This window comes from Oncorhynchus masou, chromosome 32, assembly GCF_036934945.1.
Source record: "Oncorhynchus masou masou isolate Uvic2021 chromosome 32, UVic_Omas_1.1, whole genome shotgun sequence".
NCBI classification, from domain to species: domain Eukaryota; kingdom Metazoa; phylum Chordata; class Actinopteri; order Salmoniformes; family Salmonidae; genus Oncorhynchus; species Oncorhynchus masou.
The window spans coordinates 25455841-25469964 of NC_088243.1; the positions used below are offsets into that span (position 1 = coordinate 25455841).

Consider the following 14124-nt stretch of genomic DNA (forward strand, 5'->3'; position numbering starts at 1 on the left):
AGTTTTTGAAGTTGATCTTCCCCAACTTCACCCTGCAGCATCACCCTGCATTGTGGGAGGCTCTATTGTCAACCAATCATTAGTGTTTTTGTTTGACCCAAGTGAACGTGACCAAAGACGTGACTGAAACGAACTTTGACGTGATTGTATACAGTGTGGATATGTACAAATTGATGTGATATTTGAGTCTCTCTCTCTCTCTCTCACCAATTGATAGTTCAATGTACACATATATATTTACAGTTTGTGAGTGTGTGATATGGGGGAGTTTATTTTGACATTCCAATGAAAAGCAAGGGTGTGTGTGTCATGTTGCACTGAGCATTGCTGTTGGAAAACTACATCAGTGTCTGATTTTAGGCTGTCGCAGGTGCACCTTCCCCAGAGTGCCGCGGCTTCGTCCACCAGAAGGGGTCGTTGTCATTGAAGGTGGTGAAGTCAAACACATCGCTAGCTACGGCACCATGAGACTCTGCATACAGACCTGTCATATATATATATATATTATCAGGCTGTAATGGATGGGGAAGGTCTTGGTGATAAAGACATTAGTAATCTGTTCCACAAGGACTCCCTGTGAGTACAGAAGCTTTAGGTTGGATAGAAGGAACCGTCTGAGATAGTCAGCTCTGAAACCGTCAAACGACACCAACAACACCGCCGCCACTTTCTGTCTTTCCCAACGAAGCAGCCAATGAGGCGACGCTAAAGAGGAAGTACAGCAGCGCTAACATTCTAAGAGTGAGTGAGTGATTGAGACCAAATTAGTGTGGAGTACACACTAAGGATAGAGTCCTTAGTTGAAAAAAATAAAGCGATCACCCCACCTATGTTTTGGTATAAAGCTGAGGGATGGGCCTGGAGAAATGTGACCACTCAAATTCATAGACAGAGCTATGAATGCAAGGACTAACCATCCATGATATCAAAATGATTGTTAAAACTATGTTTTGAGGCTAGAAAGTGTTTGTTTACATTGTTTACAAGCATTGGAGTAAAACAAGCTTATATTTTGGATAACATTTTGACTAACCTTGAGGCATTTATAAGTTATATTCTTCAAGAATCAATGGGTATCTGTCATTAATTTAGAAGTTTAAAAAAATGTATGTAACAACTAACTATTCTTGCTTTAACACCAATAAAGCCTTTATATGGCCGTGTTCAAGGTGACTAACGAAAGCAAACGGAAGTCGATGACTGCAGTCAGGGGAGGTGCAAATGCTTCAACTAAAAGTCCAAACAAACTATGTGATGGAAAAATACCAAATTATGGTTGTGGAGTATGTACCAATAAAGCCTTTAGCTATAATATATTGTTATAAAGACGTATAATATACATGTATTTCAAGATGACATTTTCTGAAAAGCTTCCTCTCTCTGAGGGAGACTCTCTGTAACGGCTGATTTCTTCCTCTGAAGAGGTGTAGCAAGGATCAGACCAAGATGGGGCGTGGTAAGTGTCCATGTTTTAATAAGAAAAACTCAACATGAACACAAAATACAAAAAACAATAAATGTGACCAAACCGAAACAGTCGCGTGTGTCACAAACACTGACACAGGAAACAATCACCCACAAACCAACAGTGAAAAACAGGCTACCTATGTATGATTCTCAATCAGAGACAACTAATGACACCTGCCTCTGATTGAGAACCATACTAGGCTGAACACAGAAATAGAAAGACATAGAAACACAAAACATAGACTGCCCACCCCAACTCATGCCCTGGCCATACTAAAATAAAGACAAAACAAAGGAAATAACGTGACACTCTCCCATGTCCAAATGTCATTTTCCAGTTTGTGTTTCATCTTACTAAGGAGAACAGAGAGGACTATGATATTTTACAAGTCTGTGAAATCTCCTTAATATACTGAATTACCACTGGTGTGATCTGGCAGGGCTCACAGGACACACACACGGTGTCACTGTGACAAACACACACACTGTGTCACACACACAAACACACCTGTGGTTATTTTCAAATAAGTCCCAGTGAATTTCACCGCCCATATGCAAAGCCTGCAGGCTAGGGTTTAAAATGGAAATCAAATGACAACTGCTAAGCTAATGGAGCTAACTAGAAAATCAGGAAATTAGTCATTACATACATGAAGGGCACTTTTCTGCATTTGCTGTATGATCGATGAAAATCTCCATATTGCAAATGTAAGGTCCCTTACTAAACGTCCACGAATGTTTGTAAAACACGGCGGCGGCCCATTTGTCGGGGCCAGATCTTCTGGGAAACCGACATTTGGTTTCCGTTTTATAACATTTTAAAATTTTGGTCCTTTTTCCGCTGTCCCGGGTAAATTCCACCAGATGGCGATTGGAATCTTATTGCAAATGTACAAAACATCCCCAATGGCCACCATGGCCATTTCTCCTAAACGGAAAGGACTTCGAAGACAAAACTTGGTGAGCATAGGTTTGGACTAATGGGCTGTTAGCCCAGAAACAAGATGGTGTCGATTTTTGAGTTAAAGCCATTTTTCTGGGATAAAAACAAAAATAAAGCGCTAATTTGACTACTTCACGTCAAAGTACATGAACCTATGGTGTCAGGAAAAATGAACCAGCCATTTATCTATTGTAATTTACGAGAAATCGTACAATGTACAATTGGTGATGGTCAAAGAAATGTTTTTATTTTTTTTCCAAAAAGTTACAGATCCAGGTGTGGTGTGTTCAGAGGAATCCGTTAAGGTGAGTTTCGGAGCTCTGCGAGATTTCTGTGATTTTCTGAAATCGCACACACTCATTCAACCCTCTGTAAATCAGTCAGTTCTTAACGTAAAGACTTAAAACTCAACATTCTGTAAGAGACTACCCCAAGGAGGGGGTATATATGTTTACTTTTAGCTTCCTGTGCCAACTGGAAGTGCCTTTAATTGAGGTCATAGGGGCTGTTTCGAAGGGTTAAAAAAGTCACATCTTTCCAAAACTTCATATGTGTGATTAGGCAACACTCATGAACTGTAAATCAGTCGTGTCTCCCATCAGATTTCCAAGAAAAGCTCACACACACACACAGCAAGGACGAAGTGACAGAGTGTGGGTCTTACAGACACACAGAACCTGCAATAGTTACCTTCGTTCGATCTATCAAAGAACCGTCAGACCTAGAGCTCTGAAACTTTAGAAACCTGTTCTCGAGCTCAAGTTGATAGTACGTGGTGAGTTATGTGGCTCTAGGAGGTTCTCAGACCAAGAAACAGCCTCGTACAGTTGCAATAACTTCATTTCATTTTGACCATCACGAAAATGACGACATTTAGAAAAGTCCCAGAGTCGCAAGACCTGGTGCATTGAAACCGCCTCGGCCCATAGAGATGGACCCTAACGTTTCTGTCCGATAGCTCATTCAAGGACCCAGTAGCAACGCCCGGAAAATGTGGATTTTCAGCACCAATTAACCTATCTGGGATATGTGGGACGCTAGCCCACCTGGCCAAAAGCCAGGGAAAATGCAGAGCGTCAAATTCAAATAAATTACATTAAAAATCAAACTTTCATTAAATCACACATGCAAGATAGCAAATTAAAGCTACACTTGTTGTGAATCCAGCCAACATGTCAGATTTCAAAAAGACTTTTCATCGAAAGCAAACGATGCTATTATCTGAGGATAGCACCTCCGTACACAAAGAGAGAAAAGCATATGTCAACCCTGCAGGCGCGACACAAAACGCAGAAATAAAAATATAATTCATACCTTACCTTTGACAAGCTTCTTTTGTTGGCACTCCAATATATCCCATAAACATCACAAATGGTCCTTTTGTTCGATTAATTCCGTCGATATGTATCCAAAATGTCCATTTATTTGGCGCGTTTGATCCAGAAAAACACCAGATCCAACTTGCGCAACGTGACTAAAAAATATCTCAAAAGTTACCTGTAAATTTTGCCAAAACATTTCAAACTACTTTCGTAATACAACTATAGGTATTTTTTAACATAAATAATCGATAAAATTGAAGACGGGATGCTCTGTGTCCAATACAGGAGGAAAAACTGTAGCTAGCTTTCTGGTCATGCACCTCTATCTAACAGCACACTTCAAGTGACCCTCGTTCAAGTAGGCCGTACTTCTTCATTACACAAAGGAAAAACCTCAACCAATTTCTAAAGACTGTTGACATCCAGTGGAAGCGATATGAACTGCAAGAAGGTCCCTTAGAAATCTGGATTCCCAATGAAATCCCATTGAAAAGAGTGACCTCCAAAAAAAGAAATCTGAATGGTTTGTCCTCTGGGTTTCACCTGCTAAATAAGTTATGTTATACTCACAGACATGAGACATGAAACTTCAGAGTGTTTTCTGTCCATATCTACTAATAATATGCATACTAATAATATGCATATCTTGTCTTCTAGGGATGAGTAGCAGGCAGTTGAATTTGGGCATGCATTTCATCCAGACGTGAAAATACTGCACCCTGTCACCAAGAAGTTAAGATCACTGCTCGAACTCCATATGGCCTATAGAGCCGAAACTTGGGATTCGAGGTCGCCTCAGCTAGGCCTACACATAATGTCAGATCTGGACCCGCAGCTAGAACTACATGTTTTATGTTTTTATTATGGTTTAAACAGAAGGTGCTGTGAATTTTGGGCCTGCTCTGAAATATGTGATAGTTGGCTTCTAAACGAGTTGGATAAAGTGGGTGTGGTGTCAGTTTGTATCAGTTTGGTGTCAGAATGATATTTAATTGACTGATGGACGGTGACTTGCTGGCTAACTTGTGTCCATTTGCAACATGTTTAAACAGTGATAGACCATCACCAAATTGACATTCTGAAATCAACACAAACAAGTGATGGAGAGAAACCAGAATCACTGCCCAGCCATCCCGAGTTCATCGGGCCAGTCAATTTCTCATTCCTGCAGTATTTTTGAGCATGTCAAATTCGTGATGGTAAATGCCCATTGAAACACTTTGCAAATGGACAGCCGTGAACCTGGTGATTGGAATGGGTTACCAGGAGCACATTTTTAAAATGGTTTTTAATGCCTTTAGGGGGAGAAAAGGGTCTACGGTTGGGTAGGGAGCAACCCCCACCCGTGCCCATCCAATAGGGGCCACCCCTGGTCATTTGACGTTTTTTTTATTTTTATTTAATTGTTAAAAAACAGAGTCCCACTTCTCCCTCATACATGACAAATAGACCATCTAGGTTGATTCATGGCTTAACGTAGTGCTATATATCATTTGGGCAGTTTAAATGCCATTTGGACATGGTTCACTGACTTTTGGGTTTGGAAACCGACTTCCTATGATCGTACATGGCAAATCGACATAACATCCCAATTTGGCATTTTCCATACTTTCATATTGCATTTGGACATTTATGGCATTTGGCAATGGTTCACTGACTTTTGACTTCGACCTTTGACTTCCTATGAAATCATATTGCAAATGGACAAAACATACCTTATGGACAAGTAAAAAGAATGACAATAAAATATGACAAAAGTATGTTCATACAGTTCTTATACATGTATAATTGACAAACGGTCCAGAAAGCACTTTAAGGGAGTGATAAGTTGGGGTTTTTTCTTCTAATTTTCAAAATGTGACCCTTGGGTCTTGGGTTGATGTGCATTTGGAATATGAACATTTACTGTGGAGCGCGTTCACCATCTATTGGATTTTTGCTGTGTGACACTTGGCATTTACCATATGATATTTGCCATAAGCTTTGAATTCAATTCTGTCCCTTTGAGTGGTATTGGACATCGTGTATATGTTTCGTATGGTGCCAATATGTTCCCATTCATTTTGTCCATTTGTCACGAACCGGCTCAAAGCCCGTAACAAAAGGGAGACAACGTGGAGATAAGGCGTAACAAAATATAGATTTATTAACTTAAGCAACTATGGAAAATATACAATGGTGTGTGTAATCAGTAATCAGTAGTGTAAGTGAGTGTTTTGCATGCATGAATGTGATAATGCAGGGTGTTGAAAAGATGCTAAAGCAAACAACTCAAAAACCACCAAGAAACACAACAAAATCCATAAAGGTGTCTGCATGGAGAGAGTCTCCATGAATGGGGAAGTGGTGTATTTATCCTGGGAGACACCGGGCCCAGGTGTTTCCCATGTAGCTGACGACCCTCCCAACTCCGCCCACCGACATCCTAATAAGGAAACAACAAAGAGAGAATACGGCAGACAGAGTGGGAGGGTCGTCACACATTTCAGGGGGGTCTTGCCTTACATTATATTGACAACCCCCACCACCACTACCACCACCACCACTACCACTACTACTGCTGCCACCAATGCACTGCCACCACCACCACCACAGCACACCATGTAGCTAGCTAGTGATTTTAATGACAGTTATAGCTCCCTACTAGCTTCAGAGAAATATAGCTACAACTGATTACTTTTTTCCAAACTAAAAGTTTAGTAGCTGACTTACTACCTCTGCCGGGTAGCTAACATTGGATGTTTACTAGTTAGCTAGCCAGCTGAAGGACTGCGCAAGATCGTCATACGCACCTTGTTAGTTTGTCAACAATTCCACAGCTTTCTCATTTGGTTTTAAAGAGATCCGCTTTCACATCCATAGCTATCTACAATAGCTGTTGTCATTTCAATATCTTGACGATGTCCTAAAACTTCCTCAAAATAGAGGTGCTCCTTTTAACAAGCAGCTTGGTAAACCAATCGTAATATAGGATACGTCGATAGACGCGTCACACCCACAACAGACGCTTCTTGATTGGCCCAGTGGACCGAGGGCTAATCTACGGGTCTCCTCTCCCCTTTCTGCAGCCTACTAGAGATACTCAATTGATCTTTATGCCTGGGGAATCTGGGTCCGGGAGTCCAGCTAATTTATATCTGAAAATTATGGCAATCATGTTTTCCTCTCCTCTCCTCTCCTCTCCTCTCCTCTCCTCTCCTCTCCTCTCCTCTCCTCTCCTCTCCTCTCCTCTCCTCTCCTCTCCTCTCCTCTCCTCTCCTCTCCTCTGCTCTGCTCTCCTTGAGTGAACTCGTCCTCCAGGTTCAAAGTCCCAGGATAATCACAGCAATAAGTGTTGGTGGGGACAGACCGCTCATGTGCACACACGGCCCCCAGGTCATTTACAATCTCATCAACCTCCATCTCTCTCTCTCTTTTCCCTTACCTCCCCCTCCCTCCCTCCCTCCCTCTCCTCCATGTCAGAAGCACCTGTTGCATCGTGGTGAGAACATGAACATGGAGCAGCAGAGTGAGAACATTTACGAGACTCCCCTGGACAGAGACTCAGACAGCCCAACGGAGGATACCTACCAGAACCAGACCCAGACCAGCAGTATCTACGAGACACCCAGTGACCTGGTGAATGATTCTGTTTACTGTGATGTGGAAGCACCCCAGGCATCCGGGAACGGGAACGGAGACGGTCTAACTGTGGAGTACGAGAACACCGGGAGCCTGAGAGAGGCACCTGCGGATCCACTGCCCCAACTGGAGAGCAAGAGCAGCTCCTTCAGGTCCTCCAGCTCATCAGAAGACGAGGGAGAAAGGGAGAAAAAGAAAGAGAGTGAGGAGGAGGAGAGGCTGGAGAGTGAGGAGGAGAAGGTGGAGGAGGAGAAGGAGGAGAAGAGGCAGTTGGAGAGGAGGGTTCTGCATGCGAAGGTGAACACAGATGAAGCCTCTTCCCGGCGGTCCTCTTTGTCATCTTCTTCATCATCTATTTCTACTTCATCATCGTTGTCAGAGCAGGGGAACCCTCCTGAGGAACCAATGCCAGTAGCAGATGGGCCAGTGATCTCACTCTTTGCCAGGGTAAGACAACATGGTAATGATATCAGGGTACAACGTACTGTGAAAGATTAAGTATGAGTTTAAGACCCAATTCAGTTGTGTGTCCCCACAAGGATAGTAAATGTCCCTACAAGGATAGTAAAACAAGGAATATAGAAGAACATAACGTGTCTGTGTGTGTGCGTATGTGTGTGTGTGGTGTGTGTGTGGTGTGTATGTGTTTCATCATGCTCTGTAGACTGATATCAGAGTGGAGGTTGCCCTCTCAAGGTCATGTCTGAGATAAAGTGAGCTATAAAACACATCCACACACAAACACACACACACACACACACACACACACACACACACACACACACACACACACACACACACACACACACACACACACACACACACACACACACACACACACACACACACACACACACACACACACACACACACACAGGTTTGAGGTTGATAGTAGGGCTGAAGACCACCAGAGAGAGCCTTGCACTTCTCTGACAGTTTAGGTGACATTACCACAGTCAGCTGTGTGTGTGTGTGTGTGTGTGTGTGTGTGTGTAGACTGTGTTTGTGTTTGTGTTAGGGGAGGGGGGGGTTGCCAAGATTCTAAATTTAAAATGAACTGACTGGAATTCCATCCCACCCCAATGACTCAACTGAGGGTTCCAGTAGCATGTGAATCCTCCTTGTGAGTGCATTTACTGTATGTGTCTGTGTGTTTATTTGATGTGTGTTTGTGGAGGGATATCACAGGTAAGGTCATCCTGCTTCCTCTCAAGGTTTGATTGATTTATTGATTAGGGCAGGTGTGAGTACAGGTGAGGCCTTGAGGAAGCGGAGTAGTTGATTTTCTGTTTGATGTTTTCTATAGTTTAAATAGTTTTATAATCCTCCTACAATCTGATGGAACTCTGAAATCCACTTCACAGGTTATCTATATTGGATTTAACACGGCAACACACCTCAATAAATAACAACAAGGTCAGCAGTAAAACACATCCCCACACACACACACACACACACACACACACACACACACACACTCACACATACACACACACCCTCCGTTCCCAACACCAAAGGGGTGTTTGAGTTGAAGAGTGAGTCCCAAATGTCCCCCTACTCCTATTTTAGGGCACCACTTTTAGACTCAGGGGAAAAGGCTCTGGACAAAAGCAGTGCACTACAGAAAAAAGGTGCTATCTAGAACCAAAAAGGGTTCTTTGGCTGTACCCATTGGAGAACATTTTGAACAACCCCTTTTGGTTCCAGGTAGAACCTTTTCCAATGAGGGTCCTACATGGAACCCAAAAGAGTTGTACCTGGAACCAAAAAGGGTTTTACCTGGAACCAAAAATGATTATCCTATGGGGGACAGCCACAGAACCTTTTTGGAACCCTTTTTTTCTAGGAGTGAACTGTATATAGGGGAAAGGGGTTCATTTCAGATCTAATTATGTTAATAAGGGAGGGAACCTGATCCATCCATACCTACCTGTCCTCATTTTCCCTACACTACACTACAATCCCAAAGCACTTCTCCTTTTCCACTCTACTGCTTTCCTCCTCTCCCCCTCTTCTTACTGACACCTCAACCCCCGCCCCCTTGACTATTTTTGACCGACACACTCATTCAGACAGCTGGACTCAGAGTACAAATCAAAACAACCAGGGCACACACACACACAAACACATACACATACATCAAGAGACACGGTCAGGACAGAAGCTCTGACACACAAGCGCGCAGCACAGCAAGCAGTTGCTGGGTACAACAGGACAAACGTGACTGGGCCAGAACCCAGGCTGAGAACACAGACGGACAATACACACATACACACTTTTGCAGAAGATAACACACACCCGTTAGAGCAGTGGAGATGACTGACACGTCTGCAGCTGAAGAGGAGAAGGACCCTGATATTGAACTTTTTGTCAAGGTGGGGGGTGTGTGTGTGTCTGTCTGTGTGTATTTGAGGATCATGTCTTTCTGCTGTATGATTATCTGCTGCGTAGTGTGCGTGTTTTGTTGTTGTTGTTGTTTTCCCGTGGCACAGGGCCAGAGTAACCCAACACGCCTGCGAGTGTTTTCTCTGTCCCCTGTCCCCTGTCTCCCCTATACCTTTCTCCTCCTATTCTCTGCTGCCCCCTCTCTCTTTCTCTGTCCGACAGATCAGATCTACTGAATTATTTCTGGTCCTCTAAGCAGTGAAAGCATGAGGTTAACTGGTTAAATGGTTCAGTCATGTTGTGGCTCTAGTGTTGCCAGACTCATTCTTATGAGACTCATTTATACTTATTCATAGCTCCCTGATATGCAGATCTAATGAGGTAATGGTAGTTGGTATAGTGGGGTAGTTAGTATGAGGTAGATTTGGAGCATATGTTATGCTAAATAAACAAGGGATTTGCATTAGCGTTCATGTTACTTGCCTCCTGTCATTTTGAGGTGGGTAATGGACTGTTCGGGGGTAGTTAGTGTAGTTGAGGGGAAGTTGTAGTAGGGGTAGTTATATTGTTGTGTAGCCTATATGTAGTAGGCCTTTTAGTGGTTAGTTACCGGGCAGTGTGTGTAGTAGTAAGATAGGTTTAGGTTGATATTTAGCTGGTATATGAGGTACTTCTAGGGGTAGTTAGCTGGTATATGAGGTAATTCTAGGGGTAGTTAGCTGATGTATGAGGTAGTTCTAGGGGTAGTTAGCTGGTATATGAGGTAATTCTAGGGGTAGTTAGCTGGTATATGAGGTCGTTCTAGGTGTAGTTAGCTGATGTATGAGGTAGTTCTCGGGGTAGTTAGCTGGTATATGAGGTAGTTCTAGGGGTAGTTAGCTGGTAAATGAGGTAGTTCTAGGGGTAGTTAGCTGGTATATGAGGTACAGTAGGGTAGTTATAATGTGATAGTTGTTCCAGGGCAGTGTGTCCAGTGAGGTGTGTAATGGAAGGTTGATATATTATTCATGGTGTGTCTGGTGTCCCCTTACAGGATCCTCTTTCAGCCATCGCCATTGTGTGTGTGTGTGTGTGTGTGTGTGTGTGTGTGTGTGTGTGTGTGTGTGTGTGTGTGTGTGTGTGTGTGTGTGTGTGTGTGTGTGTGTGTGTGTGTGTGTGTGTGTTGCCAGTCTGACAAGGTCTGAGTGTATAGGGCAGTGATTTTAGTAGCCTAAAGGTTACAGGTAGCTGTAGTCATATCCTATTGTTTTGAGATCCATGCACAAATTGTGCAACTTGAAAAGGGTATGATACTCGCTCAAGAAATATTTCAATAACTGCATGTGTACTATTGTCTGCAGTGTGTGTGTGTGTGTGTGTGTGTGTGTGTGTGTGTGTGTGTGTGTGTGTGTGTGTGTGTGTGTGTGTGTGTGTGTGTGTGTGTGTGTGTGTGTGTGTGTGTGTGTGTGTGTGTGTGTGTGTGTGTGTGTGTGTGTGTATTGCCAGTCTGACAAGGTCTGAGTGTATAGGGCAGTGATTTTAGTAGCCTGAAGGTTACAGGTAGCTGTAGTCATATCCTATTGTTTTGAGATCCATGCACAAATTGTGCAACTTGAAAAGGGTATGATGCTCGCTCAAGAAATATTTCAATAACTGTATGTGTACTAATGTCTGCAGTGTGTGTGTGTGTGTGTGTGTGTGTGTGTGTGTGTGTGTGTGTGTGTGTGTGTGTGTGTGTGTGTGTGTGTGTGTGTGTGTGTGTGTGTGTGTGTGTGTGTGTGTGTGTGTGTGTGTGTGTGCGTGGTTGTTTGTGTGCGTGTGTGTGCAGGCAGGGAGTGATGGTGAGAGTATAGGTAACTGTCCGTTCTCTCAGCGTCTCTTCATGATCCTCTGGCTAAAAGGAGTCGTCTTCAACGTCACTACAGTCGACCTGAAGAGGTAAAACACACACGGACATACACACACTCTCAGATATACACTAACCCATCTGTGTGTGTTGTCCTATAGAAAGCCGGCTGACCTCCATAACCTTGCTCCAGGCACACACCCACCCTTCCTGACGTTCGAAGGAGAGGTGAAGACGGACATCAATAAGATAGAAGAATACTTAGAGGATATGCTGGCTCCACCCAGGTACACACACACAAACACACACACACACACACACACACACACACACACACACACACACACACACACACACACACACACACACACACACACACACACACACACACACACACACACGTGCATGCATGCACACACACTGTAAAAAGTCTAAATAAGGTTGTGTTTGTTAACGCTGGTGTTCCTCAGGTACCCTAAACTGTCAGCTAAGAACCGGGAGTCTAATACGGCAGGAAACGACATCTTCGCTAAGTTTTCAGCCTACATCAAAAACATCAGGCCAGAGAACAATGCAGGTACACAAACACACACTTCACTGATCTAAGTGGGCTGCCTGGGTTTGTGTGTGTGCAGTAATGTGTGTGTGCATCCTGCAGTTCTAGAGAAAAGTCTCAACAAGGCATTAGCCAAGCTGGATGAGTTCCTTCTGTCCCCGCTGCCAGAGGAGCTGCAGGATGGCAGAGATGTGGCAGAAGGGGGGTCTATACGGAAGTATCTAGATGGAGACACATTAACACTGGCCGACTGCAACTTGCTGCCCAAATTACATGTTGTCAAGGTATTATTCCTATTGTTATTATCCAACTACAGACAGAAAGTGATGATCAACCAATTACAGAAGTGGGCTGTATCAAGATACAGTATCTTTTTACCTTTGGTGTTTCATTCAGATCTGTTTGTGTCAGGCTGTATGTTCCAGGATTTAGTGTTGTGCCCTAAATTCTTATGACCTCAAATAACACCTTCTGTCCATACAGGGCACCCCTTTTGGCCAGAGTCACCTATAGGTTTATATGATTATGGTTACTGTATCAGAAGTGATTGTGATTCTCTCCATGGTGTGTGTTCTGTCTCCAGGTGGTCGCTAAGAGATACCGTAACTATGAGATCCCTGCAGAGCTGCGGGGTGTATGGCGTTACATTCAAAATGCCTACAGGCGAGATGAGTTTACCAACACCTGCGCGGCTGATGCAGAAATAGAACTAGCCTATCAGGACGTGGCCAAGAGGCTGTCCAAGTGATAATGCCTGGAATCATTACTCTGTGTAGTTTTTCTGAATGAATCAAATCAGGTTTTATTAAATCTAATAAAATAAACCAGACTCAGTCATATAAAACCTATTTTAGTATATCCTGCTTTCTTTCACACTTCTGGACTTTTAGACTTTTACTCAAATAATCATTTTTTTTTATATAGTTCCAGCTGTCCCACAAAAATACATTTTCAGAGCAAGGGTGGCGCAGCAAGATGATCAAGATGTTAATATTGCAAGATTAACTTAATTCAAGATATATGATCTTCGATCTATATAATATGTTAATATTTGAACAGTTTTAGTACAGTAAATTGGAGCAAAGAGCAGTAACCGAGGATGAAGAGAAAGTGCTATTTGAATGGAAGAACCACAGTAGATTTCAATGAATGGTTGGTTAGTAGATGAATGAATGACAGGACATGTGATTGTGAAGTCAAAGTGTTTTCCCAGACTGCACCATCCTGTGGTCACAGAGTTGTTGTGTGAATTGTAAAACCAGGAATTGACAACAAAGTTTTCTTATAACTATACTGATTTGATCATAAGTTAGCGAATGTTAATGAGTGTTATTGCTCTAATTTAAATAATAAATCTATTTTCTCATAAATTAGATGGCTGGACTCTTTACTATTACTCAAGTAATTGACATTCTCTTCTATGAATGATACCAAAGTAAACAAGTGAGTGTGGGAGGGTGCTTGCATACAGAAACCACATGCTCTCACCCTCTGCTGAATAAATAATGATGTTGTTACAATGTGGATGAGATGATAGTTATGACTGGACATGAGAGGAGAGGAGGGGACACAGAAACAGGCAGACAGAGTGCCCTAACTTTACATTTATGCACTACAACATGCACTGAATCAGTGATTAATTTTGTTTTCCTGTGCCATGATTCTGGCATTGAACAAATCATCCTCGTGCTAGGCAGTTTCAGTGGTGCAGTACACTTAATTCATCTCAATTCAATTTGTTATGGAAAGATTTGAAACATGTGATGGGGTTTAGAAAGGAAACACTTAATCCTCCCACATATAGGCCTAACCTAACCAGTAAATAGAGGACTTCTGAGTTTTCAGCACCATTGTCAATGGAATGTATTCATTTGATGGCTCTGTTCTAATCAAATCGATACAATTTTATTTCATTTGGAACTGAATTTATCAAACCTGTTTTCATTAAACCAATCCTTTATTTGATTCAAATAATTACATATTATTCAATCCATTAGCTATTCAT

At 42.6% G+C, this 14124-nt stretch overlaps 1 protein-coding gene across 2 annotated transcripts; it reads left to right on the forward strand.

Moving 5' to 3' along the window:
* The first annotated feature begins 7170 nt into the window (after nt 1–7170).
* On the forward strand, nt 7171–13492 carry clic5a (chloride intracellular channel 5a). 2 transcript variants are annotated; one of them, XM_064953587.1, is made up of 6 exons: nt 7171–7800; nt 11546–11655; nt 11725–11850; nt 12034–12140; nt 12222–12403; nt 12703–13492. In XM_064953587.1, exons 1-6 carry the CDS (start codon nt 7222–7224, stop codon nt 12865–12867), a joined length of 1269 nt encoding a protein of 422 aa, XP_064809659.1. In that variant the 5' UTR covers nt 7171–7221; the 3' UTR covers nt 12868–13492. The 2 variants fall into 2 exon arrangements, with proteins under 2 accessions (XP_064809659.1, XP_064809660.1); XM_064953588.1 differs by lacking the exon at nt 7171–7800 and adding an exon at nt 8375–9728.
* The last annotated feature ends 632 nt before the right edge of the window (nt 13493–14124 follow it).